Source organism: Arctopsyche grandis, chromosome 7, assembly GCF_051622035.1.
Source record: "Arctopsyche grandis isolate Sample6627 chromosome 7, ASM5162203v2, whole genome shotgun sequence".
NCBI classification, from domain to species: domain Eukaryota; kingdom Metazoa; phylum Arthropoda; class Insecta; order Trichoptera; family Hydropsychidae; genus Arctopsyche; species Arctopsyche grandis.
The window spans coordinates 3544361-3571158 of NC_135361.1; the positions used below are offsets into that span (position 1 = coordinate 3544361).

General features: G+C 39.1%; 3 protein-coding genes across 4 annotated transcripts; 2 read left to right on the forward strand and 1 right to left on the reverse strand.

Annotated features, from left to right (window-relative positions):
* Positions 1 to 2654: 2654 nt before the first annotated feature.
* On the forward strand, positions 2655 to 5252 carry mRpL2 (mitochondrial ribosomal protein L2). Its single transcript, XM_077435381.1, has 6 exons — positions 2655 to 3010; positions 3088 to 3200; positions 3275 to 3410; positions 3482 to 3562; positions 3637 to 3768; positions 4979 to 5252. The coding sequence occupies exons 1-6, from the start codon at positions 2779 to 2781 to the stop codon at positions 5179 to 5181; spliced, it is 897 nt and encodes a 298-aa protein (XP_077291507.1). The 5' UTR covers positions 2655 to 2778; the 3' UTR covers positions 5182 to 5252.
* Positions 5200 to 10724, reverse strand: IleRS (Isoleucyl-tRNA synthetase). The gene is made up of 4 exons (XM_077435353.1): positions 9191 to 10724; positions 8869 to 8974; positions 8598 to 8799; positions 5200 to 8525 (listed from the first exon to the last, which is right to left on the reverse strand). Exons 1-4 carry the CDS (start codon positions 9316 to 9318, stop codon positions 5350 to 5352), a joined length of 3612 nt encoding a protein of 1203 aa, XP_077291479.1. The 5' UTR covers positions 9319 to 10724; the 3' UTR covers positions 5200 to 5349.
* A 2127-nt stretch (positions 10725 to 12851) lies between these two features.
* LOC143914940 (transcription initiation factor TFIID subunit 6-like) lies at positions 12852 to 26537 on the forward strand. 2 transcript variants are annotated; one of them, XM_077435356.1, is made up of 11 exons: positions 12852 to 13230; positions 17646 to 17934; positions 18566 to 18717; positions 18792 to 18971; positions 19045 to 19214; positions 19293 to 19458; positions 19538 to 19710; positions 23808 to 24019; positions 24097 to 24260; positions 25455 to 25565; positions 25702 to 26537. In XM_077435356.1, the coding sequence occupies exons 1-11, from the start codon at positions 12964 to 12966 to the stop codon at positions 25792 to 25794; spliced, it is 1977 nt and encodes a 658-aa protein (XP_077291482.1). In that variant the 5' UTR covers positions 12852 to 12963; the 3' UTR covers positions 25795 to 26537. The 2 variants fall into 2 exon arrangements, with proteins under 2 accessions (XP_077291482.1, XP_077291483.1); XM_077435357.1 differs by lacking the exon at positions 25455 to 25565 and having other exon boundaries at positions 12854 to 13230; positions 25702 to 26536.
* Positions 26538 to 26798: the final 261 nt, after the last annotated feature.

A 26798-nucleotide genomic window follows, 5' to 3' on the forward strand; every position in this document is an offset into this window, starting at 1 on the left:
CACCAGCTAGAGACTGGTGGGTTGAGACGATACTTGGAGACCAGCTTCAGTATCCGTCCGGTGTGCGCCAGAGGAAGTCTGGTCTGTCTTCGTCCAGAAGGCAGACAACTCAGCTACGCGTGGCTAACCTCAAAAGGCACGCGTGGTTTCTTTGTTTACTCCCCCCTCTTTCCCCTGTTTGCTCTATGTACATTCAACGTGGAAATATAATCATTGTAATCATATTTACGCCCTGTTTTCATTGGTTTACAATTTCCCTCCCTTTTTCCACATCACGCATCCCACGCACACTACGAAGGAGAAAGGAACAGAGCAGAGCAGCCGACATCAGCAGAGACCAGACCACCGATGACGAAGGAAGGCACCTTGAGGAAACCAGCCCCGCCCACGCTTACCACGAGCTTCTCACAAACCGACTTCCGGTGTCCCTCGAGTTGGGGACCCCTGGAGTCTGTACAGTAGAGATATAGCACGACTTGTGATATCACCTATTTCCCTCATCGAACTTAATCTGTACAAATGACATCATCGCGTCCTCTTCTCGTACACGAAAGTTAGCCATGGTCGAAATACTTCGTCCAGCTTACCCATAAAGGCGATTCGACTCGTTCCAGATACGCAATCACGAGTACACGGGAAATCCCAAGGAGCTACGCAACTACGCATCAAACATAGAACACAAAGGAAGACCTCGACCCCGTCGGAATCTTCCAGAACGTGATCTCACCAGCCCAGCTACGCGTTGCTCAAGCACCACCTTTATAAACCAGTGCATCGTTCCCAGATCCCAGCGAGCTTCAGGAACTCGACCTAGCTCGTTCCAGTGAATCCTCTACCTACTTCAATGTAAATACAAATACACCTGTATTAATCGAGTAATAAAGATCCTCTTCAAAATACAACTGAATTTCCATAGGCCGGGAAACGGTCCAAAACCTTCAACCCCCCTAAAGTATTGAAGAGTGTTCAGAGGTACAAGAAAACACGCAGGCAGGTTCCAAATCTTTATTAGCTGCTCGTCAGGTGGAGGCCAGGATCCGAATGCCACCGATCGAGAGCGTACCATACTTATAACATACACGTATTATCATTGGTCGAGGAGTCTGGCGCAGCCATTGGCCGCAACGCCCGACTCCACCATTGGTCGGCGTCACCATGACGTCATCGGTCTACGGGCGTCTCTCTTAATAACTTAACAGTATTTTTGCGATGTGAAGTCCAACATCGTTTCCTATCGGAGTTTGCCATTTAATTGTTGAAACAGATCTAAAATTTAACTACCTACCTTTATTTGTCACCATTGTTTGCAGTGATGTCACCCGAATTTTATAACAATGAGTTACCAATTTTTTTTTTTTCAATAAATTATTTTGAATATATATATGTATATATAGGAATCTAGCACAACTTGTGCTATTACGAATCAAAACCTGTGATCTCATACATTTCACACCAATCATCGTCGCTCCTATACAAACATGCTTAACTCAAGGGCAACGTCCCCTACAACCATTCCAGATAAAAGAGTTCATCGCTCGATCGTAAAACGAACGAAACCCAACAGTGATGTCATCAGGCAACCGTAATACATGTCTGAAAAGTCATTTACGCGTGGCACACGACCGCATTCTTAAACGAACGACGTCCTGGCGCTGACCCCATAGCTATAAACCAGACGTGTACCAAAGACACGTGTCCTGGAAACGAAGACAAAGCATCTGCACACGGCACGCTTCAAGCCAAAACGTATATAAAGCGACGCACCAGCTCCCAACACCAGAGTGAACCTCTGGAGTTCAACCAGATCACTTCTCCGAAGCTCGACTTCTTCGTACATACAATAAACATTGTAACAATTGAACAAAAATAAACGATCCTCTTCCAAACTACACAACATGTGTTTCGTTAGGCCGGAATACGGTCAACATACCTTCCCTGTCTTATATAAGGCACTATTATATGAAAGTTCATTGAATTTGTATAGTTTTTGACAAAAATTATATGAATTTTTAGATTAAATAACAAGTTTCCAGAAACTTTTGATTTTTAACATCGGGTTTCCGGAAACTCATGGAAACCATTAGGGTGACACCGCTGATTGTTTGTGAGTTCAAATATTTTATATAATATACAACTTACAATATCTCAAGACTTGTTTGCACAACTTTTTCAGTGTATTTCATCGCCGAATTTATATATTTATAAAACACATACATATATGTCACAATAAGTATTGTGTCATGGGAATATTAGAGAGAATATCCAGTGTAATAGGATTCATAGGTAGAGAATAGAAATCCCGGATTAGATTAATGAGAATCGGTAATTGCCCAAACAAAGGATACGCTGGAGTTCTCAGACCTGGGTGAGTTCATGCTTTTACAATAAATACGCCAAGGTAGACCTTTAAGTGCCTAGACAATAGACACACTAACGGATTGGAAAGGCTATGCCGTGCAACTTGTCCTTTGTAAGGAGATACAAACGGTAGATCATATATTCTGGATTGAACGACATTTCCGTGTGGACCTCCTGAATCGTTGAATAATCGACTTTTTCCTTTCATTTGATTCTCTGAACCCACCCTACCTACCGAACATTGTAATAATTCTTTTTCAAACATTTTGAACATGAATATATTCAAAACTTATTATAGTCATGGTCATAATTCAAATGATTTTATGTGATGAAATAACTTTTACAGCTGTTTTAGGTTAGAACAATATAACGTGATCCTCTGTTGCTATTCATTGCACAGATCTAGACAAAATAGCGACGATGTTGGCTCTAGCGAGGGCAGCCATCAGCTCGAGTGCAGGAGTGGCTGCCCGACTATGTGGAGTGACAGGAGCTATCAGTGGAGGACCAATACGCTCTCTTCACGTACCCAATGTCGAAAAGCCGAAGCCAGGCACTGGTAAAAGCTACCGTCGAATAGTTCACAAACCGAAAAAATATACCATCGAGCCGCTCAATGTCACCAATCTTGCTGGCAGAGATCCCGTTACCGGTACACTTAAATTTATTTTTATCTGAACTTAAGTTATAAAATTCTCGTGAGAAAACATGTCAATTATACGATTTTAGGAAGAATCGTTGCCAAAGGAATTGGGGGAGGTATCAAACAAAAATATCATTGGGTGCAATTCCGAAGAAATGGGCCCATGGTAGACCCACCGATGGAGGAAAAAATCATTCAGGTTTAATCCCATTGGATATATAATTGGTGTTTTATTTATTTATTGCGCGATTGAAACATTTATAAATGTTTCAGATCATGGATGACGGTTGCCGAACAGCCAAGATTGCACTAGTCGGTACTGGAGATGTGTTGAAATACATTATAGCCACTGAAAATATGAAAGCTGGAGACATTATAAGAAGCTCTAGATACATACCTAGGATACCCGGTCAGTATACTTTTATCGCGTTTCAAAAATCCCATTACATATACATATTAACGACGAGCTTACATCAACAGTGAGACCAAACGAAGGAGATGCATATCCATTAGGTGCCTTACCAGTCGGAACGATAATTAGTTGTGTTGAAAAATTCCCAGGTAATGAAAAACACCCGTCAATTCGTCAAACTAATCACCAATATGTCTCGGAAAAGTATAATTTCGGTTTTTAGGCAACGGTGCGTCCTATATTCATGCAGCTGGGACTTTCGGCACAATATTAAGGAAATCTGAGGACAAAGTAGTAGTTAAAATGCCGTCGAAAAGAGATTTCGCTTTTGATGAAAAATGTGTAGCTGTAGTCGGTAAGCATAATTGTAATATCAATTTATTACCTCCTGCCCGTACAGTTTATAATCGGATGGCTCCTATTCCAAGAGCAATCCGACTTAATGAAAACGTGATATTTTCCATCTCGGTGAGCGTATGTTCAACACGAAAAATGGTTCAGAGACGAGATATGACTTTTCTTATAGAAATATGCCCAGTAAACACGAATCTGGTAATAAAAAATGTTGATTGGCTCGAGATTCGGAGATAGATGTGTTTTTTAAATCGCGCGATTTTTCTATATCTTGGTGTTGTTCGGTCGATGTCTCAAAATCTGTCAATTTCCTGTTCAAAATGAATATTGGAATCTATAGTCGGGTATTTTATCTTTCATTTGTAGTACTTTTCAGCTTTCAAATCTCTCTAAGTAGTCATCCAGTTCAAATCAGAAGTCAAAAGTATGTATTTTCACTTGGGATTTTTTCCCACTGTCAATAATATTTTATATTGAGTCTTTTCTATTGAAACATGTTTATTGGGATAGTGTTTTGGCCACACTACTTTTTGTTTTAGTTTAAAAGGGTTAATTGGCAGTGTGCTGAATTTTAAATCGGTAAAATTGCGAACTAAAAACTCGCTATTATTTACTCGTATGTACACGAATCTGAATTGAGTCAATAGGGATAATACATTAAATTGTCTTTATATGAGAATTAAATAAAATTACACTAAGAAAAATCATATTTCGACTATTCTTGTCTATTAATAACAAAAATTCTATTGATAACTGAATAGTCGAAATATGATTTTTATAAGTGGAATTTTATTTCATTCTCACATAAAGACAATTTAATGTATTATCCCTATTGATTCAATTCAGATCCGTGTAAATACGAGTAAATAATAGTAGCGAGTTTTTAGCTCGCAATTTTACCGATTTAAAATTCAGCAAACTTCCAACTAACCCTTTTAAACAAAAACAAAAAATAGTGTTTTGTATTCCCGGCTAGTTCTTGTGACATTCCCAATTTTTCTCCTTATATTTAACTATTGTATTGTTTTGTGATTACTTCTACTATTGTTTGAACTTTTGCTGTTATTTTTTTTATTATGTATTATGTATTAATTTTATGCCTCATTATGGGAATTCTTGTATTTCCACAATGGTCTAAACTTTAAATAAATTACTCCGATATACATACATATATATGTTTCAATTATTTATATTATAATGAATGTTTTTAGGTCGGATTTCCAACGTAGAACACTCGTCAACACCTATCGGGTCAGCTCAAAGAAATAGGTGGCTCGGAAACAGACCTAGATCAGGCTTGTGGCAACGTAAGACTGGCAAGCACGGAAGAAAAATAAGACCACCGAAGAAACTTCAAGTTATTGAAAGACAAACAAAAAAAGGCAACCCTATAAACTTAACTATGTATGTGTAGATGTAATAAAACCACCGTAGAATATTCACTTTCCATAATGTTATATTTGTACAATTAAAAGCCAGTTGTGCATTTTGATGTTTTATTTACCACAACTCTCAAATTTCTTACAGCATTATAAATAATGAAAATAAATATAATTCACAAATCGTTGTTGGATCTCAATTCTTAAATTGGACATCGGCTAGGATTCTCCAAAATGTGCGTCACATCTTTTCCATTGACGTTTTTGTTGACGAATTTACAATTCGGCGATGATTTCACATCGATGCCTTCACCTGGCGGCGTCGGTGATACGACAATAGTTTTACCAGCGACGGATTGCAAATCGGCATTCGTCAAGCATTTATTGTCACACCACAGATCAAATTTCATTCCGTACAATCCAAACAGTATGGTGATTTCTTGTAATAGATTATCAAGCGTTACAGCATTGCCTTTGAAGTCTTTCAATAGCACCATACCATCTGAAGACACGGCACCGTACCTCGGTTTCAAGTTCAGCAACGCAACATTAGCCCAAGGCAATGCTGGCTTAGCATCACCGACTACGGCAGCCGGAACAACATTCTTAGACGTAATGATCAAATTTAATTTAACATCTTTCAATTCGACGACTTCCTCGATTACGACGTTCTTTAAATCATCGCCTTTTTTCGACTGATTGAAAGTAGCTTTTAATGAAGTTTCGATGAATTTGTTGTGCGACGATGCAACGCGCTGTATCTCACTCTTCAAATCGCTCACCGAATAATACACATCGATTTCATCCGTCGGCACTAAGTGAGCCTTCTTCCTGAGCTTCTGCACTCTGTTTATTATCTCGCGAGCGATACCCACATCCATCATCTCCTGATCGGGCAAAATATCTAATAGAATCAGCACATCATTGTCGCTGTGAGCTTCGTACTTATCACTAGCACCTGTAGACTGGAATATGAGTCTTATTTCCGACAAATCTATTTGATGTCCTGTCGTCTCTAAATATCCTTTGGAAATTACAGCTTGAACCTGGTCGTCGCTCAACGCTTTAATAGCCTGAGTGACGGCTTTAAAATCGCCTTTAAGTCTAGCGCCCAACGTCTTATGATCCGGTTCAGCTCTCAAAGATATACCGTATTTAACTTTATCAGTGCTCACAGTGATTTTTCTAACATTCATCTCTTCCAAAACGTACTTTTCTAATGAAAGTATGTCCGACAAGTAATTAGGATCTTGATGAATGATGACCAGTTCGGGCAGTGGATATTTCATAGGAATGTTTTTCCTATCGCGCACCACCCTTCCTAATTCAATGGTGTTTTGCATCCGTTGCACCGCTCTTTCGATATCGACGTCGACTAATTCGAGCCGAGGGCTCGGCATCATCGTATAATGAATGCTTTCCTCGCCTCTGTCGACCGTGATCTTGCTCAAAGTCTGATACATGAGCTCGGTGAGGAATGGCGTGAACGGCGCCATCAAACTGATCATACTCATAAGTACGCCGCATAAAGTATCCAAAGCTATTCTGCAATCTTTCTCGTCCGTTTCGCCTTTCAACCTCTTGCGATTCATCCGCACGTACCAATTAGTCAAATTTGAAATGAACTTGGTCAAACGCGGAATGACCGTGTACAATCTATACGCTTTCATTTCAGTTTTAACAAACAGTGAAAGCGATTCCGTGAATGATAGTATCCATTTATCCATGATATTGTCGGATTTGTACGTGGTGAACGCTAATTTTGGATCGTAAACGTAATTGATTTTATCTTCTTGAACTATTCGCTCTATATTCTGCATCAGGAATCTGTACGCGTTGTACCAAGGTAGGAAGACGTCTTTGATGACATCTCGCACGCCGTCCTCTTTAAATCGAAGATTTTCTGCTCGCACGACCGGTGAATTGATCAAATATAACCTCAAAGCGTCGGCGCCGTATTTTTTCACCACCTCCAACGGATCTGGATAATTCTTTTTACTCTTTGACATTTTCTGACCGTCTGAAGCAAGCACCAAGCCATTAGCGATGAGGTTTTTAAACGGTGGCTTTTTAAATAGGGCCGTTGATATCACCAATAACGTGTAGAACCATCCTCTCGTCTGATCGATACCTTCCGCTATGAAGTCAGCAGGAAAGTATTCGTCGAATTCTTTAACGTTTTCGAATGGATAATGCTGCTGTGCGTAAGGCATAGAGCCGGACTCGAACCAACAATCGAAGACTTCGTTTATTCTCCGTAGCGGAGGTTGACCAGGTCGACTTGACGGTATTGTCAAATTATCGATGCTCTCTCGGTGAATGTCGGTGACCTTTTCACCGGTGAGCTTACACAGTTCTTCAATACTTCCCACGCAAACGATTTCTTTTCCGTCTTGTGATATCCATAAGGGAATAGGCGTTCCCCAATACCTGTTTCTACTGATTGCCCAATCTCTAGCATCCCTTAACCAATTCCCAAATCGTTTTTCTTTTACAAATTCCGGCACCCAATAAGTGGATCCACTGCTTTCTAATAAATTTTGGGACATGTGCTCGACTCGGACAAACCAAGAAGGAACCGCTTTGTAAATAAGCGGCGTATCCGACCTCCAACAGAACGGATAGCTATGTTTGACTTGGCCGCTTTGTAGCAACCGACCTTTCGCTTTTAAAACAGCTATTATGTTCTTATCTGCATCCTTAACGTATTGACCGACAAAGTCAGTCACCGGCAATGTGAATTTCCCGCTAGCATCTACCGGGCATATTGCTTCTTGGTCTCTAGTGATGATTCCGGCAGCTAAGCAAACTCTGAAATCGTCCTCTCCAAAGTATGGCGCTTGATGGACAACACCTGTTCCGGAATTATCCGTGACATAACTGTCGACCAAAACTTGAAAAGCACCTTTTGCTGATTGGTCGGTGAAGTAGTCGAACAGTGGTTTGTACTTTAAACCTTTCAATTTTATTCCGAAGAATTTTTCTAGAATTTTGTACTGATCTTCAGTTTTAAACGTAGCCTCCAACCTATTCTCTTGCAGTATGTATACATTTTCAGTTTTCGTTTCCATGATTTTAACATAGGTTAGTTTCGGATTAACGCAAAGTGCCATATTACTAGGAAGAGTCCACGGTGTTGTCGTCCAAGCCAACATTGAGCTTCCGTCTTCCAAAGGAAAAGTGACCACCACAGCTGGATCAACAACCTCTTTATAATTTTCACCCGATTCAAAATTAGACAATGGAGTATTGCAAGCAGTGGAATACGGCATAACTTTAACTCCTTGATACACGAGCCCTTTATTATACAGCTCTTTAAAAACCCACCAAATAGATTCCATAAACCAGGGATACAGAGTTTTATAATCATTTTGGAAATCTAAAAAACAAATAAACATTAATTCATAACATCACACACATACGTACATCAGATTATAATATAAATCCTCACCGATCCATCTTCCCATTCTAGTAACAATCTGCTCCCAGCTGTCTGAATATCTCATGACTATTTTTCGACACTCTGCATTATATTTATCGATGCCCATTTTAGCAACATCCTCAGGCCCTTTGATTCCTAAAAGCTTATCGATCTCAAACTCGACGGGAAGACCGTGGCAATCCCAACCGAACCTCCGCTCCACATAAAATCCCTACAAAGCAAAACATCGTCAATAAACCACAACCAACTTTTATACATAAAAAAGGAGAAGAATGATAACCTGTTGATGAGCATATCTAGTGACGATATCTTTGATTGTACCGGCTAAGATATGACCATAATGAGGTAAGCCAGTAGCGAACGGAGGACCATCATAAAATGAATATCTGAAATATGCAATTTTTTGAGTATTAAATTATAAGTATATTACATATATAGGCCATGGATGTAATATAAAGCGAAACAAATTAATAACATCTAGTGAAGGAAAAATACTCAAAATATGAGTTGAATGTGTTCGAAGTGGGCGTGCCTCACATAAATGTAAAATAGTATCAAAATATTTAACCTAACCTAATATATGAACTTAAGACTGGTATAACCTGGGTTTTCCTTTGGATTGTTTGAGGCATGTGCGAAAAGCATCAATCTTTTTCCAATACTCGAGGATACGTTCTTCTTCTTTGGGAAACTCGATGCTTTCAGGCACACGCTCCACGTGGCCCGCCATACCGACAACCAGCAACAGCAGCTACTTCGATTGTGCAAATCTCCACGAGAGAGACGTCAGCCGCACTATTTTGGTCCAAACTCGACATTTTTATGTTCAATGCATTTACGTCATGTTGCATCATTTTCCGAATTTTTAATTGCGTGATTGCCCTATTGATCCTCGCGTGATTGCCCTATTGAAAGCTTAGTAAGCTAGATAAGATTTACGTAAAAAAAATGGTAAGTTACAATGGAAGCACTACAGTTTTTAGCTAGTGGATGATTATTGACTACTTGAATTTAAATTAAACATTTTACTACTGTACGAAATCCAGCAGTGATGTCATCAATGCAACTACGACACGTGTCTGAAAAAAAAGACACCTGTCGAACTTCAATGTATGTATATAAACCAATGACCCAGAATCAATCTCCCCTGAAAATTATCTTGGCTACTCGAGGGTAACGTCCCTGTCCGAGCCAAAAACCCTCATGGCCGTTGGTTGTCCTCTTACGGCTTCGGCTTTTGTTTTCTCTCTTTTACTCTGATCATCTGTCAGTCGCTCTAGAGTCTCCCGTGGGTCCGGCGCCCGGTGATCCCGGCGCGGACCGCCAGATGCAGCTTCCCTCGTAAAAGCCGGCCTCGAACTAAGGCAGGCTGGCCCCGTGATCCACCCAACCGATCACGGCGAGCGCTCATTGGCATCATAGAAGTCCTCCGAGGAGTATGGCTTCTTCCATAGTCGTACCACACCGACTATACTCGACCACGTGTTCGACCCAAGCCTCGAACACGGCGAGCTCTCAGACGCTCGTGAGACTCCGACCGAGAAGGTCTTGGCGTGGCTGGTCTACCCTTCCTGACCAGCCACAGCCTACTCAATCCACAGCCTCCGCCATAAAGGGGCACAGGTGCCGAGAAACTCCCCGGCGCGCCATCTATTCATCAATAAAAACGATATCATAACCGTTACTCTTTGTATAATTCCCCCACCCCGCACCGTTCCAGAGCAAGCTGATCGAGACGACGACACACACACACAGCCAGTGGTCACCCATACATATACACACATTACAGCTGCTGCAGCTATCGTTCAGTCCCCTTTGATTATTCCAGAAGAAAAAAATCATCGCTCAATCGTAAAACGAACGAAATCCAGCAGTGATGTAGGCGGGGTAGGTAGTGTTGACCGTATCCCAGCCTAACGAAACACTGTTGTGCTTGTTTTAAGTTGTTTTATTGTTTGCCTAAATATTGTACAAGTGTATTAGAATATTTGAGGAAGTTTTCTCGAAGCGGCTATTGGCTGTTGACTTGGTGTCGTGATGGCCGCTGGATCTGCAATTTGTCGTTGCTCTGGATCCGGCTATGTTCAGATATCTCTGGATATGGCAGTGTGTTGCTGGCTCGGCATTCGGCTATGTTCAGAAGGTCTCTGGATATGGCAGTGTGTTGCTGGCTCGGCATTCGGCTATGTTCAGATGTCTCTGGATATGGCAGTGTGTTGCTGGCTCGGCATTCGGCTGAGTTGCAAGCGTTCTTCCATTGTAGGGTAGTGTAGTGGTAGCTGTTCAGATGCTGGATGTCGACTGGTCCGCTGCTGTGTGTGGACTCTTGTTGCTGTGGGTCGACTGAAGTTGTTTGGGGTGGACCTCCTTTTATATTGTTTTTGGGGATCCACGTGACTTGTCGCAGGTGGTGTTTACGTGTGCGAGTTATGCGAGGAATGTGGTTTGTTGTTTAGGGTGGACTTTTCTCGAATGTTTGGCGTCGTTCCACTCGATTTAGTTTAATGGCTGCAGGTGTTCTTCGACTTGAGGTGATGTCAATGGTTGAGCGTGAGAAATGTATTCTCCGTCGCAATAGATGTTTCGATGGCTTCGATTTGCAGTGACGAGATTCCTACAAACCCATAAAACCACGAACGAAAACCACGGCACGCTGACCCCGAGCACGCGCCTCGAAAATAGATCAAACACGTGTGTCCGGGAACCGAAGAACAAAATATATGCACACGACACACTTCAAGCCAGAAGGTATATAAAGCGATACGCCAGTACCAACACCAGAGTATTTCACTGGAGTTCGACCATCATACTTCTCCGAAGAATCAACCTCTTCGTACATACAATAACAATTGTACCAAATCGAACTAAAATAAACGATCCTCTTACAAACTACACAACATGTGTTTCGTTAGGCCGGGATACGGTCAACATACCTTCCCTGCCTTACAAAGGTTTAGTAAAAGATGTAATTGATTTTGATTTGATATAATATATCTTCAATACATGCAACATTCTAGTACAGATAATATTAATTATAGTTTACTTTTAGATGTTTCGTCTAATGCGCTAGTAAGTATGTCAACTACTTCTCTTGCACAGCCCCAAAATAGAGTCACCCCACTGCCACCGTGACCGTAATTGTGTATGATTAATTTTGATTTATTATTTCTCAAACTAGTTTTTTTTTATGATTGTGTTTAAATTGTGTCTCGGCTGATTGTGTTTAAATTAAATCTTTTTATTATTTTGTCTCGGCCCATAGTTGAATCTCCCCAAACTTCTTTCCATCCAATGTGTGCGTACTGGAGTGACGGTTTAAAAACATTGAATCCTGAATAAAGATTAGATACAGAAAACGTTATGAACAATGTGCTATATGAAGCATTAAAGAAAAATTTGTTATTATCACTCACCCAAAAAAATTCATTATTTATTTTATTTTATTTTATTTATTTTATTTCATACCAGGAAGGCATTACAGGTAAACCCCAATGCGCCTTCCTGGCCAAATTACAAACAATACAGCATTTTTTATTATATAAGTCGCTAAATTACGAGACACTGACTTAAACTCGACAATTAACGAGACATCTATGAATTGTACATACATTTTTATTGTAATATTTACATTAATCATACTCAAATAGTGGTGACATAGTGGGTAGGAAGGATTTTTAGCCAATTTTTAATCGGGAATCGTTTCAACAATGAAATCAGAGAAAATTGGCAAACTCTGATAGGAAACGATCAACCAGGAGTCACAAATCCTGGTCTGACCAGCAGCATTACAGATATACTCAGAAAAATTATTTTCAATCGAGGTCAGCTCAAGGGATCGAGCTCGGCGCCTCTCAGTGTTAAGCAGATGAGCGCAGACTACCAGATAAATGGGTTAGAGTAATTTCCGACAATTTACGCTCACTAAATGTAATGTATAAGTAAGCCGATTTTGCCTTGCACTCGGCCAAAGTGCTGTGACCGTGACGTGACCGCGACGTGTACGTAGATATGAATAGAAATGTAATAAAATGACATATTTGAAACGGAGCCGTGCAGGGTTGACAATTTTCATTAGTAGAATAATGTTGAGATTTAAAATAATACAATAATAAGTGTGGTGTGAGTATTTGGGAGAGCATCCATATTACACGACGTTCTACACTAGTAATGGTATAGGATTCGTATATTTTAGTATAAAACTTAAAAATGGCAAAGACAGAGTGACAGAGTGACATAGCCAACAATGATATTGTTTCGTCTGTGACGAAGTGTGGTGAGTGCTAGGGCCAAAAGTGTCAGTGTTTGAGCGTCGAGCGTTGGTGTGGTGTGGGGCTGGCTGGCTGTCACGTAGAAGTGTGAAAAGTAGAGAGAGGGGATGGGGTCGATCGGCGAGGGGGGCGGCGGCAGCGGCGTGTCGAGCTCGTCGGGCATGTCGTGCCTCTCCGCCGAGAGCATCAAAGTGATGGGGGAGGGCAGTGGCGCGCCGGCCCTCGGCGACGAAGCGGCTCGCGAGCTGGCCGAGGACGTGTCTTTCAAAGTGCGCGCGGTGCTGCAGGACGCACTCCACTTCATGCACCACGCCCGCCGCCAGCGCTGTCTGCCCGACGACATCAACCACGCTCTCCGACTCCGCAACATCGAGGTCACTATCCACATCCACATCCACATCCACATCCACATATATACATATAATTTACCCCTTTAATGATTCTTATGTACTTATATTACTTTATTTTTCCTTTGTAAGGTCTCACTTTGAATTTGCCCAATTATCTGGTCACCTTTTTATCTATCCTATATTAACACACAGGATACCGTGCGCACAAACTTGTGCGTTTGAAAAACTTCCTTTGGCTACCGTGTGCACAAATTTGTGCGTTGCGTCACTCCTACTTCATATAAAGAAAAAACACGTTGAACCTTGTATTTCTTGTAATTTATTCATATCATATCGGGGCTTAGTAAAAGATGTCGTTGGTGATATTTAACTAAAATAATTTAAAAAAAGTCGATATTGAAAAATCCAGAAGGTTAGAAACTGGACTATAGCAAATGTACCAAATATTTCTTTAAATTTACAAAATATTTCTTTGGTTATGCCGAAGATGTCTCAAATTTTATTTTATTTAACTAAAGCATATAAGAGGTTTGTAAAAATAATAGAACAGATCGTCATCGACCTTCTCGGAGGTTCGAAACCAGCGAAAATTTCATTAGTGTACGAATTTCATATTGTGTTTAAATAACGTGTGTGTGTGTGTGTAAATAATAAAAATATGTAATACTATCAAAAACCATAAAGTGAGTTTATCGATAATATATTATAATATAAAGGAAACTTTTAAATAAATATTGTGTAAATATCTACCAATCAATCAAATGTGAATATCCACATAAGGGGTGCAGTTTGCTGGGTGAATGCTTTTTTTGTGTTTTTAGTTGAATAAATATGTTTGATTTTTTTTATATTCATGTTCTGAAGAAAATATCACCATTGTTTACTATGTGCCCTTTTATATTTCTTCGGTAATTTATTGCCTACACTTGACTCCTGGTTACTAACCACTGCACTAGGTAATAAACACATTTTGGGGGGACCTTTTTTTTTCTCACATCTGTTTTATGTTCCTCTTAGATTTTGCCGATGTCCTAAAATTCTCTCACTGATATTGTTATTTATGACACAATTTTGAAGAAAGAGGATTAACCTTGTTCCATGTCGGTAATTTCAAAGCGCATATGGAATTGCATCTGACTGCATTGTATTTATAGGTTTCAAATAACGACATTTGTTGTTTTTTTACACAAAGGTTCACTGCTGCTAGAATTTTTTTGTTTATTTATAAAATATGTATATTTGCCATATTTATACACATTTTAATTATTTATTTTATTAGTACGCGACTCACAGTTTGACTTTTACTGATTTTACAATTACGAAATTTTAAGTTAGTCCATACGAAACTGCATTTCAAATTTCACTTTTATACGTTTACTGGTAAAAGAGATATGACATTTTAAACAGTTACAGTTTTATGCAAAGATTAGCGCAAATTCTCCCCGCCGCACGCCTGTTTCTTTAGCAATAGCCCGTGGTATCCTATGTGTTAATTGTATTGAAAAAGTCTTAAACTTAAAGTTATTAAATCCTTACGCTACCTTTTGCCTACCTACACCCATATTACTGCTCCCGTTATATTAACCCTTTGCCCGCGGCAATAAATATAGCGAACAAGCCCTGTACACGGCATCTTTTTCTGGAATTTGGCAATCGAGTTTTCGACCTTAAATACAGATTTTAATATTTGCTCAAGTAACCCAATATGTTAAATGACACATAAAGTATTATTTTAAACAATAAAATGCATAATATATCTCATAGTTTTGGCTTAATTGTCAAATAATAATCACTCTTCATACAATTGAGACGTATCGTCGCCATTGTTCAACAGACGTGACGTCACAAACGAGGTTTCATTATGGTTCCACAAAAAACTAATTTTGACTGGTATATATTCATTTTAAGCAAATTGAATAGATGGCATTCAACTCTCAGTAATATATTCAACCAATTTTGAACCTTAAAACAGTTGAAATAGGCGCATATAAGGCTCAAAATCGCGTGCAAAGTTCAGAAATTCTTTGGAAGACAGCCGCGCTACTGACTTGCCGCGCAAAGCTTCCATAGAAGATGGCTGCGGGCAAACGGTTAAAAATCTTTCTGTCAGGCGACAACTTACTGATGCCACATTCTTCTTTAATCTCATAAATGGTTTCCTCGGTTGCTCTGATTTAGTGAGTAAGGTTGATTTCAGGATCCCAGTTATGTATTCTAGACGCGTTGCACTCTTTTCACTACCAATTCCCAAAAATATTCTTACCTGCAGCGTGTTTATCGTATGTTTAACGGGGAGCTGAATGAGGTTGATCTGTTCGGTATTTCCTTACATCAATTCCGTACTAACATCAAGAGAATCTTGACCGATTGATCTACGTCTTCGTCTATTCTATTTTATGACCTTTTTCAAATATTTTAACACTTTAGTTCAGTTATGCAATATGCTCTTTAGTAATGTTATAGCTTTTATTCTTTTCCTTTTCATTTGTTTATCTTTGTAAAAATCTGTAATTGGACTCGGATGTGTTATATTTATTATATATTTACTCATTATTTTTATGCATTTCTACATCTTGTTGTCTGTTGATTTTTCAGTAAATAAAATAAATATATATACGCTTGCCTATCGTATCGAATCGGACCCAAAGTAAACGTCTATTTTATTATATTCAGCAGTATGGCTCGGTTGTGTCGTATATGTTATATAGCACCGAGAGATTACTGGGTTCGATCCCGTGCTAATAGACTTGGTTATTTGTGACTCCAAGTCGATCGTTTCTAATCAGAGTTTGTCAATTTATCTGATTTTCATCGTTGAAACGGTTCTTCAAATCAGGCCTTCCTGGTATACATGTACATATCTTCTTCTAATGCCGAATCCGTATTCGGACGTAGGCGACTACCATGGGCAGACTTTTCGAGACCGAGTCCCATCCATGACCTGATCAGTTCCGGAGCCAAGAGAGCTTCTTTCTCCCGAGCCACCGTTTGCCTTCTATTTTCCCTTCTATGATTGTTAGTAGAAAGAAAGATCCACGAGATATTTAGTATCCTCCGGTAACACCACATTTCAAAGGACTCTATCCTGTTCATGGATGCCACTTACACGTTTCGCATCCGTACAGCAACACCGACCAAACATAGGAGTGCAGGACTCATAATAAGCGCAATTTCATAGACAACCTTCGACAACACAAAACATTTTCCATGCTGCCGAAGGCTTTTCTTGCTATTTCGATCCTTCTTCTTATCTCCATTTCGGAACTGATGTCTGTATTGATCATTGCTCCTAGGTATTTGTATTGTTCGACCTGTTCAATCATTTGTCCGCGCACACTCAGGTTTAATGGATATATGTATGTATCTGTGTAATAAAATAAATTTCATTTCAACCATCGAAATATCTAAAATTGTATGAGAAATGTTGAAATTGTGGTGTTCACTATTTAATTAAATCGTAATTTAAACTGTTTAGATTAGGTTGCGATTATGATTAGAATGATTAAGAAGCATAACAAACCAAAGAGTTGGTATAAAGTGGCCACTTAAAACAATCCGTATAAGATATGTACTTCCATTAGTTTCTTCTCAATTTTAAATATTTATATATAATTTTATTTTATTTTTTATTTATACCAGGAAGGCCTAATATGTAACCCCCAATGCGCCATCCTGGCCATAAAAATTGTACATTTGATACAAATATTATTAGTATTGTTGCGTAGGGGTGGGTGGAGGATCCAAGTAAAAGGCCTTAGTCGTTTCACAGCATTTATTGATGATTAAGGAGATACACACACTGGCAGTGCTCAGTCCAGAATGTCTTGATATCGCCTAAGTACCGCCTTATAATTGGCAGGTCTCTCAGGACATCTTCAACGTCTGATTTGTTTACCTATTGTTATGGTCACATACTCGGATATGTATTCTCACGACATTCGGTCCCACGGTACCAAGGTATCGGTCAATTCTGAGAAGGGACCAATAACGGCCAACTCGGTCGCCATTGTTTAGCCTACATGCACTCAGTTTGCCGATAATCCTCGAAACCAATTATAACGATCACACAGTCTCTGGGATGCTACTCGGGCTAATCCGATTGCAACTACTCGGCGGCTCTTTTTGGCATACGTAACAGTATTATACAATTACATAAATACATATCAATTGATATCCACAACGACATCTATGGTCAAATTTGAAAATTTGCAGCATTTTAAACAATTCAGCGAAATTCGAGATTTTGAGAGAAAATGGGTAAGGTTGCCGATTCGTTGGAACCGTTTTAATGAAAATCAGATAAATTGGCAAACTCTGATAGGAAACGATCGACCTGTAGTCGCAAATCCAAGGCCTGGCCAACAGAAACCAGTGGGATTTGAATCTGTGACCACACTCTGTTCAAAGATATGATTTTTTTTCTCTTCCTTGTATTTCAGCCGCAGTATGGATTCGTTCAAAAAGATTTCACGCCCTTCCGTTTCGCTTCGGGCGGTGGCCGAGAGCTGCACTTCATGGAAGAGAAAGAGCTGGATCTGAACGAAATATTATCGAGTGCAGCACCGAAAATTCCATTGGACGTGTCGTTACGAGCTCATTGGCTTTGCGTCGACGGCGTGCAGCCGACAGTGCCTGAAAATCCACCTCCAAACAACAAAGACTTGCAAAAACTCGAATCCGTCGATCCACTCACTAAACTCACAAAGACTAATGACAAGGACGCCGCCGGTATATTAAATATTCAATTATATCACGCGCTCATATTACCATTATTAACCTATGCTTCACCTGTATGGAATAACGCCTCGAATACTAACCTTTCCAAGCTCCAAATAATACAAAATAGATCGCTAAAACTAATTTATAACACAACCATATATACTAACTTGAAAAAACTGCATGCCATAAATAATATTCGGTTAGTTATAGACATTACTAACAAACTAACCAGTAGATTATATGACAGAATCACTAATAACCATACTAACACACTTGTGAAGAGTCTCGGTGATTAAAACTAAATGTCTATACCCTTCAGGTGTAAACACAGATTACCTAAACACGATCTGCTTTAGATCATCAAATTTAGAGAGTCTTTAATTAATATTATGTATTAGATGTATTATGAACATTTATAAGGATTGTAAATAGGTTTTTGAGCTCTTTTTCCTATTATGCTCTGTACATTAACATTAGAATAATATAATACTACGGTTACTAACAAAATTAAATTAAAATTGTAAAATAGAATATGATCAGTAGGTTAGTAGCTATTAAAATATATATAAAATGTATTTTGAACATAATTTAGTAATAATAAAAAGCATTTAAAAATTTATACAACTTGAATTTCTCACAGGTAAACCTGGAAGTGGTAAAATGCACAAATTGAAGAACGTGGAAACAGTCCACGTAAAACAGTTGGCAACTCACGAATTGAGCGTAGAACAGCAACTATACTACAAGGAAATAACCGAAGCTTGTGTCGGATCTGACGAAGCCAAAAGAGCTGTAAAATTGTTTCCATTTGATTGAATAATCTGCACCCGAAGCAAATACTATATACGTCTTATGTCTCTTTGCAGGAAGCACTCCAATCCTTGGCGTGCGATCCCGGTCTTCACGAGATGCTTCCGAGAATGTGCACTTTCATTTCGGAAGGCGTTAAAGTAAACGTTGTGCAAAACAATCTCGCTCTACTCATATATCTTATGAGAATGGTGAAAGCGCTATTAGACAATCAATCACTGTACCTAGAAAAATATGTATGCTTTTATTTAACATTTATATATTTACTACTTTTACATATATTATATTTATAGTGTGAATGCATTTTAGCTGCATGAATTGATCCCGTCAGTTTCGACGTGTATTGTTTCTCGACAACTTTGCATGCGACCTGAAATGGATAACCATTGGGCTTTGAGAGACTTTGCATCCAGACTCATGGCTCAAATTTGCAAAAACTTCAACACGTCGACGAACAATGTTCAAACTAGAGTTACAAGGTGCAAACCGAAGCTTAAGGTAATCTTTATATCCGTTGAGACGATTCACTGACTCGTGATTTTAATATATGTCGACAGATTGTTCAGCAAGGCTTTGAATCCGCCGCCACCAATCGGAGAGGTGATGGGAGGAAAGGAACTGTCTAGTGCTGAAAAACTGTCCCAGCAAAATGAAAGAACGCCACTGGCATCGCTCTACGGTGCTATACAAGGTCTTTCCGAACTCGGCGCTGAAGTCATCAAGGTGCGGATTCAATAATCACCCCGTTTTACTTTCCAACTTCCGTACAGTGTGTTGTTGTTATAATGTGTTTTGATTTTAGGTGTTTATAATTCCACGGGTGAAATGGATCGGCGACAGAATCGAATCGAACATAGACGCGCCTGTCAACGCTGACAAGTTGGCGGCGGGTCATATTAAACATCTGTTGGTGAAAGTCCTACCACCTGTGATTAAAACCGTACGAAATCCGCCTGACCAAATTGACGATTATAGGTAACTAATGTAGTATAAATATCATATATATTATATCGCTATATAATAGTCGTTTCGATTCGGCATACATATGTGCGTCACAACCATTGCCAACAAAGCGTGTCATGTTGTTGCGTAGGGGTGGGTGGAGGATCCAAGTGAAAGGCCAAAGTCGTTTCACAGTATTTATTGGTGATTAAGGAGATACACGCACTGCTAGTGCTCCGTCCAGAATGTCTTGATATGGTCTTAGTAACTCCTTATAAAGGGACAGGTCGCTCAGGGCATCTTCGACGTCCGGTTGCTTCCCCATTGTTTAGTCACGTACTCGGATATGCAGTCCCACGCTTTGGCGTTGTCAGTTCTAAGAACTCCACGGGAATGCGACCGCTAAGTGCATTCGGGTTAGCCGACTTGCACTTAAGCCTGGAGATAATCCTCGAAACCAATTATAACGGGGGCTCCTTTTTAGCATACGTTACATTATATATAATATGAATATAATAACAAAATAAAAAACTTCTATAGATACAATTTGCTACCAATGTTTCCTCAAAGGCAAATATACGGTGCTAAGTCTCTGAACATTTACCACCATCTATTGAAAATTTATTTAATTAATTATTCTATTGGTGTTTTATATTGTAGGTAGGTAGGTTTTACCATTTTTTTTTTCATATTAAATAAATATAAATGTTAAATTAAATATATTTAAAAGGTATTTAGTAAAAAGATTTTTTAAAAACAAGGCTCTTCTATGTTTTGTATATAAAAATCTTAACACACCTTAAGCGGGGCGAATTTTTTTTTGCGGCGACTAGCGGAAGCGGGCAAAAACACAAAGCTGCGCGAATCAATACAATAGATAATAAAAATCGCTCAACATTCAAACTCATATAAAAAAAAATCGAAGTAGTGACATCAATGTTTCTCCATATACTATTAGAATAAACGTAGTACTACGTGTGTTAAGACAATATATTAAAAAAATGATAAAAGTATGAAATGATATAAAGGCGACCCAAGGCTTTAATATATTTAATTACACTATTAATTAATTTATTATTTAATAAAATACATATATGTAGGGTTGGAATTGAACGAAAGGCTGATGTATGGGCTATGGCTGAGAAAGGGTATGTTACGACTGATTGTGAGTAGGGGATGAAAAGGGGCAGGGATGTAACGGTTAGTCGCAGTTGGACCTGTGCTCCACGCGTTTGGTCTCTAAACCTCCGCACGTATCGTCTTAATAAACAACGTGACTGAAAACGCACGTGTTTGATCTTCACCTCAACCGTGGTCCTGAACGGCGTCATTTGTCAGGATTCTCTACCACATATATATTTTTATTTTTTCATCTAAACATACTAATTCGAGCGGTAAATGATTTTAATTTGATTTAAAATACTGTGGTTGATGACCGTATTTATGATACAAAAGCTAGACGAAGAATGGAGATTCATATTCAACTATCGGTATCGTTCGATGTAACGTCAATCCCTGATTGCGTACCGTCACTTTACTAAAACTTTTCGCGACACCTAGAGGCCATTCATGTAACTGCCGTGTATTTATATGTATCGTTGGTGTGTTTATCAATAAGAATCAAAATTAGAATTTCTCATTAGGATTATCAGAACTACATACATACATATATCATCATCATCATCACTTACAGCCATTCGCCATCCACTGCTGGATGAAGGCCTCTCCAACACGCTTCCACTCGTCTCTGTTTTGCGCAACATTCATCCATCTCACTCCGCACATTTTCCTGATTTCGTTCACCCATCTTCCTTGTGGTCTTCCTTTTACCCTTTTGCATTCTCTCGGGTACCATTCAAGCACTTCTTTTGTCCACCTTTCATCCATCCTCCTAGCTACGTGACCCGCCCATTGCCGTTTCAATCTCTTCACTCTATCCACTATGTCCACTACTCTTGTCATACTTCTCACCCACGTGTTCCGCATTCTGTCTTTCCTCGTTATGCCAAGCATACAGCGTTCTTCTGAATGCAAGCATGCTTCTTTGAGTGCATTGAATTTTATGTAGCATCTTGGCGTTCAGTGTCCAAGTTTCACATCCATACGTCATCACTGGCAAAACGCATTGATCAAAGATCTTTTTCTTCAGGCAGAGTGGCATTCTTGATTTAAAAACAGCATTCATGCGTCCAAATGCACTCCATCCTAATTTCATACGTCTCTTTATCTCTTCGTCTTTACTACCACTCATGTCAATTATTTGACCTAAATATAAATAATTATTTACTACTTCTACTGGTTTCTCATCTAATGGGATGCTATCAGGCATGCAATAACTATTGAACATTAGTTTGGTCTTATCTACGTTAATTTTTAATCCTACTTTTCTACTTTCCCTGTCCAGCTGTGCTAGTCTGTTAAGTAGGTCAGCTGAATCACGAGCTATTAAAACTATATCGTCTGCGAACCGAAGGTGACTCAAGAAGCGACCGTTGATGCTTACTCCGGCTGTGTCCCAATCCAAGTTCCTGAAAACTCCCTCAAGCACCGCATTGAATAACTTGGGCAAGATTGTATCTCCTTGTCTTACTCCTTTTCCTATGCTAAATCTATCTGTACCTGAAAAAATTTTAACCGAAGCTGTGGCATTCTTATATATTGCAGCTAACAGCCCCACATAGGGTTCTGGCACTCCCTGTGTTTGTAGAGCGTTAAGTACTGCATTATGGCTAACTGTATCGAAGGCTTTCTCATAGTCGACGAAACCTAGGCATAATGGCCGTTGATATTCGTTGGCGCGCTCGATTATTTCGCCAACTACTTGGAGGTGGTCCATTGTGCTGAAATTTGCCCTAAACCCTGCCTGTTCTATAGGTTGGTTCTCGTCGAGGACATTCTTCAGCCTTTCTGTAATAACCTTTGTGAAGAGCTTGTAGACAGCTGAAAGTAAACTAATGGGTCGGTAGTTCTTGATATCGCTTCTATCACCTTTTTTGTGTATTAAAATGATAGTTGCGTTATTCCATCCTTCTGGTATAGCTTGATTCTGGATGCATTTGCTGAAAAGCCTAGCTAAGATATTATTTAGGGGGGAGCCGCCACATTTTAGTAAGTCAATGGGAATATTATCTTCCCCTGGGGTTTTACCGTTCTTTGCAGTTTTTAGCGCGGCCTCTACTTCGCTAGGCAATACTGCAGGAACCCTTTGGCCGTGTGTCGATTCCGGGGCGGGAAATTGACCGTTGTTAATCTCATAAAGTTTTGCATAGAACGTATAAACTCTGTCTATGATCTCTTCTCTATTCCTAATTATTACTCCGCTCTCTGATCTGATTGCGATCATTTGGTTTTTGCCTAAGAAAAGATCTTGTTTGCATTTTTTTAGGCTACGGTTATTCTTAATGGTATTGTCTATTAGCTTGCTGTTAAAATCTCTGACATCCCTGGCTATTCTCTTTTTAATTTCCTTATTTACTAGATTGTATTCTTGCTTATTATTATCTCTGTCTAACTTCCTTTTATGCTTAATTAGGTTTTTTGTTTCCTCTGAAATTTTGCTTAGCTTAATTTGTTTCCTGAAACCACCTAATTTCTTACCTGTTGAGGTTAGAACCGAACTAATTACAGTGTTCAATTCCTCGATGTTTGCTTCTGGATTTAATTTCCCGTATCGATTTCCAAGTTCAAGTTCGAATTCCTTTTTCCTAGATCTTAGTTGAGCGAAATCTGGAGAGTTACTGCATCCTTTTATTAATTTCCTACGTTCGCAATTTATATTAATGGCCATCTTGGCACGGACTAATCTGTGATCGCTGCCTATATCTACTTTACTTAAAACACTAACGTCTTTAACGGAGTGCAGGGCATTTGTTAGGATGAAATCGATTTCGTTTCTGTCTCCTTTAGGACTCTCCCAAGTCCACTTATTGTTTGAGTTTTTCCTGAAAAATGAATTAGTGATAAAGAGCCTGTTGAGTTCTGCGAATTCGATGAGGCGATCGCCTCTTTCGTTTCTTTGGCCGGTACCAAAATTGCCTACTGATACATACATATATATATATATATATATATATATATATATATATATATATATATATATATATATATATATATATTTATTTTAATTACAGACGAGACTTTGGCTATTTGGGGACGACCTTGTACAATATTGTATCTAAGAATCGAATGACACCATCCACTACGCCGAGCACGACGAGTGGAGGCACCACTCCGACGACACCTTCAGCGACTCCTCTCTCCGTAACAGTGGTGGCTTCGACGCCAAACATTGTACCACCTCCTCCGACGCCGACGTTTCAGCGACAGACTTCATTCCCTGCAGGTTTTATTCCTTAAGCGACTAACTAGCGTTCGTCGACACGGAATCGATCTTTATTTCATTCAATTGTGTGCTTTCAGCTGTAACTTCGGGTAGGACGGTTGTCGTGAACCCTTCGACTCCGCCGATCGGCAGAGCGCTCGCTTCGGTCGCCGCCAGCGCTGTCCAATCTCCGGCGCAGAAGTATGTCATACTCACTCAAAAACCACCTGCTGCTGTTCAGCAACAGCAACAACAACCGACTGTAAGTGGAAATTCGATATTCTGTTATATTTTAAACGGTGATTCAACGGTTAGCGTTTCTTAATTTGTCATTGAAAGTCTTCATTTTTAACTTATAATTTGATTTATAGATACCACAGGTTCGTTTTACAGACCAGGAGTGAAAGTTTTCGCAATTTAAGTGGATCAATGACATACATTTCAGATGCTGAAGAGTTTGTGATATTGATCAACAAAGCTTTTTACTTACCGGAGCGGAGACTGGTCAATCTTTACTAAGTTTGACCCGCCGAATTCGAATATGACAATAATTTAATTTAACACTATGACGGCCGCTGACTCATATTTGTAGCATGTTGGGTGAACAACGCTTACTGGCCGCTAATACATATATGATTCACAACTGCGCGAACTGTGTCAGTCTGCTGATATATATTTGTATCACGTTTTCGTCTACCGGTCTACCTTCACATATCTACTTTAGTATGCGATCTACCTTCACGTTTTTACTTTAATATGCAGTCTCACTGTCTCAGTTCTCGCGTGTGACAGTGAGACTGAATAATACCGACCCTAACAACCTAATCTTAAATGAATAGGGCCAGCCCTAACTTAACCTAACCTAACCTGATCCTTAAATAAATATATAGGTTACTAAGATGTTTTTTTTTTGTGAAAAGTTTGATGAAATAAAACATATCTTAGCAGCCAACACCTATTTATTTAAGGGTCAGGTTAGGTTAGGTTAAGTTAGGGTTGACCCTATTCATTTAAGATTAGGTTGTTAGGGTCGCTATTTTCTTCGCTGCTGACGATACTTTGATAGAAATGCTTCGACAACATTATGGGGCGGCAGGAAAAAAGAAAAATTATAGTAAAAAGGTAGTTGCTACGATACAAATAAAAAAAAAACTGTGATTCTAAGGTAGATGCATACTAAAGTAGCACCCTTGAAATAATTGTGACACCCAAGTCGATCGATTCCTATCAGAGTGTGCCAATTTGTATCCATCGAAAGTGTTCCTCAGAAATTGGCTCATATGGTACATGTGTCGATTTGAGGCAAACTGTCGTAGCACTGTGGTAAAATCTTCCACGCTAACTGTTGGATCACCGGTTCTGTGGCGTTAAACAGTCGTATTACTCGGTGTCGTAGTTCGAAATAGCTGACTGCTCCCTCATGACCGAGATATCACAATGCATGTTTTGTTTGCAGGCTAGTGTAGTTAAAACTGTTGGTGGTGTGGGAAATGTTGGACAAGGTCAAAAACTAGTAGTTGTATGCATGCCAACCTCGTCCCACACACAATCGACATCGGTTAGTCAGGTAAAATACACGTAGCGGTACATATGTAGTAACCAAACAGACACTGTAAAAGTTTTATGACATCAGTTGACGTTCATTTTAAGTGCATTTGAATTTGTTTGTTGTTTCTGATTTTAGTTTTGTTTTTGTTTTAAAGGCTCCTGTGTCGATGGTGCCGAAGCCAATTTACATCGGACAAGGCAATGCACCGCCTCCTCCCGAGTTGGATGATTTATCTCACCTGGCGTAGCTGATTGATAGCTTGAAGTCATGCAATAATTGTGAACTATTTAAATTTGTACATATTACTTGTTTAATGTATTATATAATATGTAGTATATTTTCAAATTTGATAACAATTTTATTGTTTATTTTTTATAAATCAATAAATATCTTATAAACCATATATTTTTCCATATATAGCTGAACCTGGCATGCGTTGCAATGCCATAATAACGCATGCAATTCCCGTTCCCGTTTTTGGGCGATTTTTTTACAGAAACTCGCAGGCATGCATATAATAACTCATGTAGGCTTCTTCGCAATCGGTAGAATGGTTGCCACAATAACAAATTTTCGTTTTTGGGTGATTTTTTTTTACAGAAACCATCGCAGGAGGGAGTTAAGGGCTGAGGACAACCCTCTACCATTATATATATTAAGATATCAACGTCTTCGTAACTAGTATGACACCATCATGTATGACTCCTTCATTGTCACATGATGTGTAATCAATGCTAGCAATTAAAACGACTAACCAGTAGGGATAAGACACACCATTGATTTGTGGCACACCTAATTTATTAAGTAACACCATTGATTTATAGCACACCTAAAGCACTGACTAACCAAACATGTACGAAACGTGTCTTCAACACTTAATTGTTTTAAAGAAGAGTATATAAACTCATTACTGTTATGATTTAAGTTAGTCCGTAATCAGCTCTTGTACTGAATATAATAATAAATCATTATTTTTTATTCAAACCGTTCCTCTGCAATTCTTTATTTGGGCATGCACACAATAACTCATGTAAGTTTCATCGCAATCGTTTGAATGGTATAGGAACGCAGACAGACAGACATTGATTTATATATATATATATATTATATAAATCAATGTCTTTATATAATATCAATAGATTTATATAGACATTGATTTATATATATATACATATATAGGAAGGCTTAATAGGAAAACCCCAATGCGCCTTCCTAGCCAATTACAAACATTGCAGCATTTTTTATTACATA

Bases quoted from the DNA above. Each gene is read 5' to 3' on its own strand.
- IleRS (XM_077435353.1), bottom strand. From the start codon at position 9,318: ATGGCGGGCCACGTGGAGCGTGTGCCTGAAAGCATCGAGTTTCCCAAA. The intron at 8,975-9,190 runs GTTATACCAGTC...TGCATATTTCAG, and splicing joins CAATCCAAAGGAAAACCCAG to ATATTCATTTTATGATGGTC. The intron at 8,800-8,868 runs GTTATCATTCTT...TTTGCTTTGTAG, and splicing joins CTAGATATGCTCATCAACAG to GGATTTTATGTGGAGCGGAG.
- LOC143914940 (XM_077435356.1), top strand. From the start codon at position 12,964: ATGGGGTCGATCGGCGAGGGGGGCGGCGGCAGCGGCGTGTCGAGCTCG. The intron at 13,231-17,645 runs GTCACTATCCAC...CTTGTATTTCAG, and splicing joins TCCGACTCCGCAACATCGAG to CCGCAGTATGGATTCGTTCA. The intron at 24,020-24,096 runs GTTTTATTCCTT...GTGTGCTTTCAG, and splicing joins ACAGACTTCATTCCCTGCAG to CTGTAACTTCGGGTAGGACG.
- mRpL2 (XM_077435381.1), top strand. From the start codon at position 2,779: ATGTTGGCTCTAGCGAGGGCAGCCATCAGCTCGAGTGCAGGAGTGGCT. The intron at 3,201-3,274 runs GTTTAATCCCAT...TAAATGTTTCAG, and splicing joins TGGAGGAAAAAATCATTCAG to ATCATGGATGACGGTTGCCG. The intron at 3,563-3,636 runs GTAATGAAAAAC...TTCGGTTTTTAG, and splicing joins TTGTGTTGAAAAATTCCCAG to GCAACGGTGCGTCCTATATT.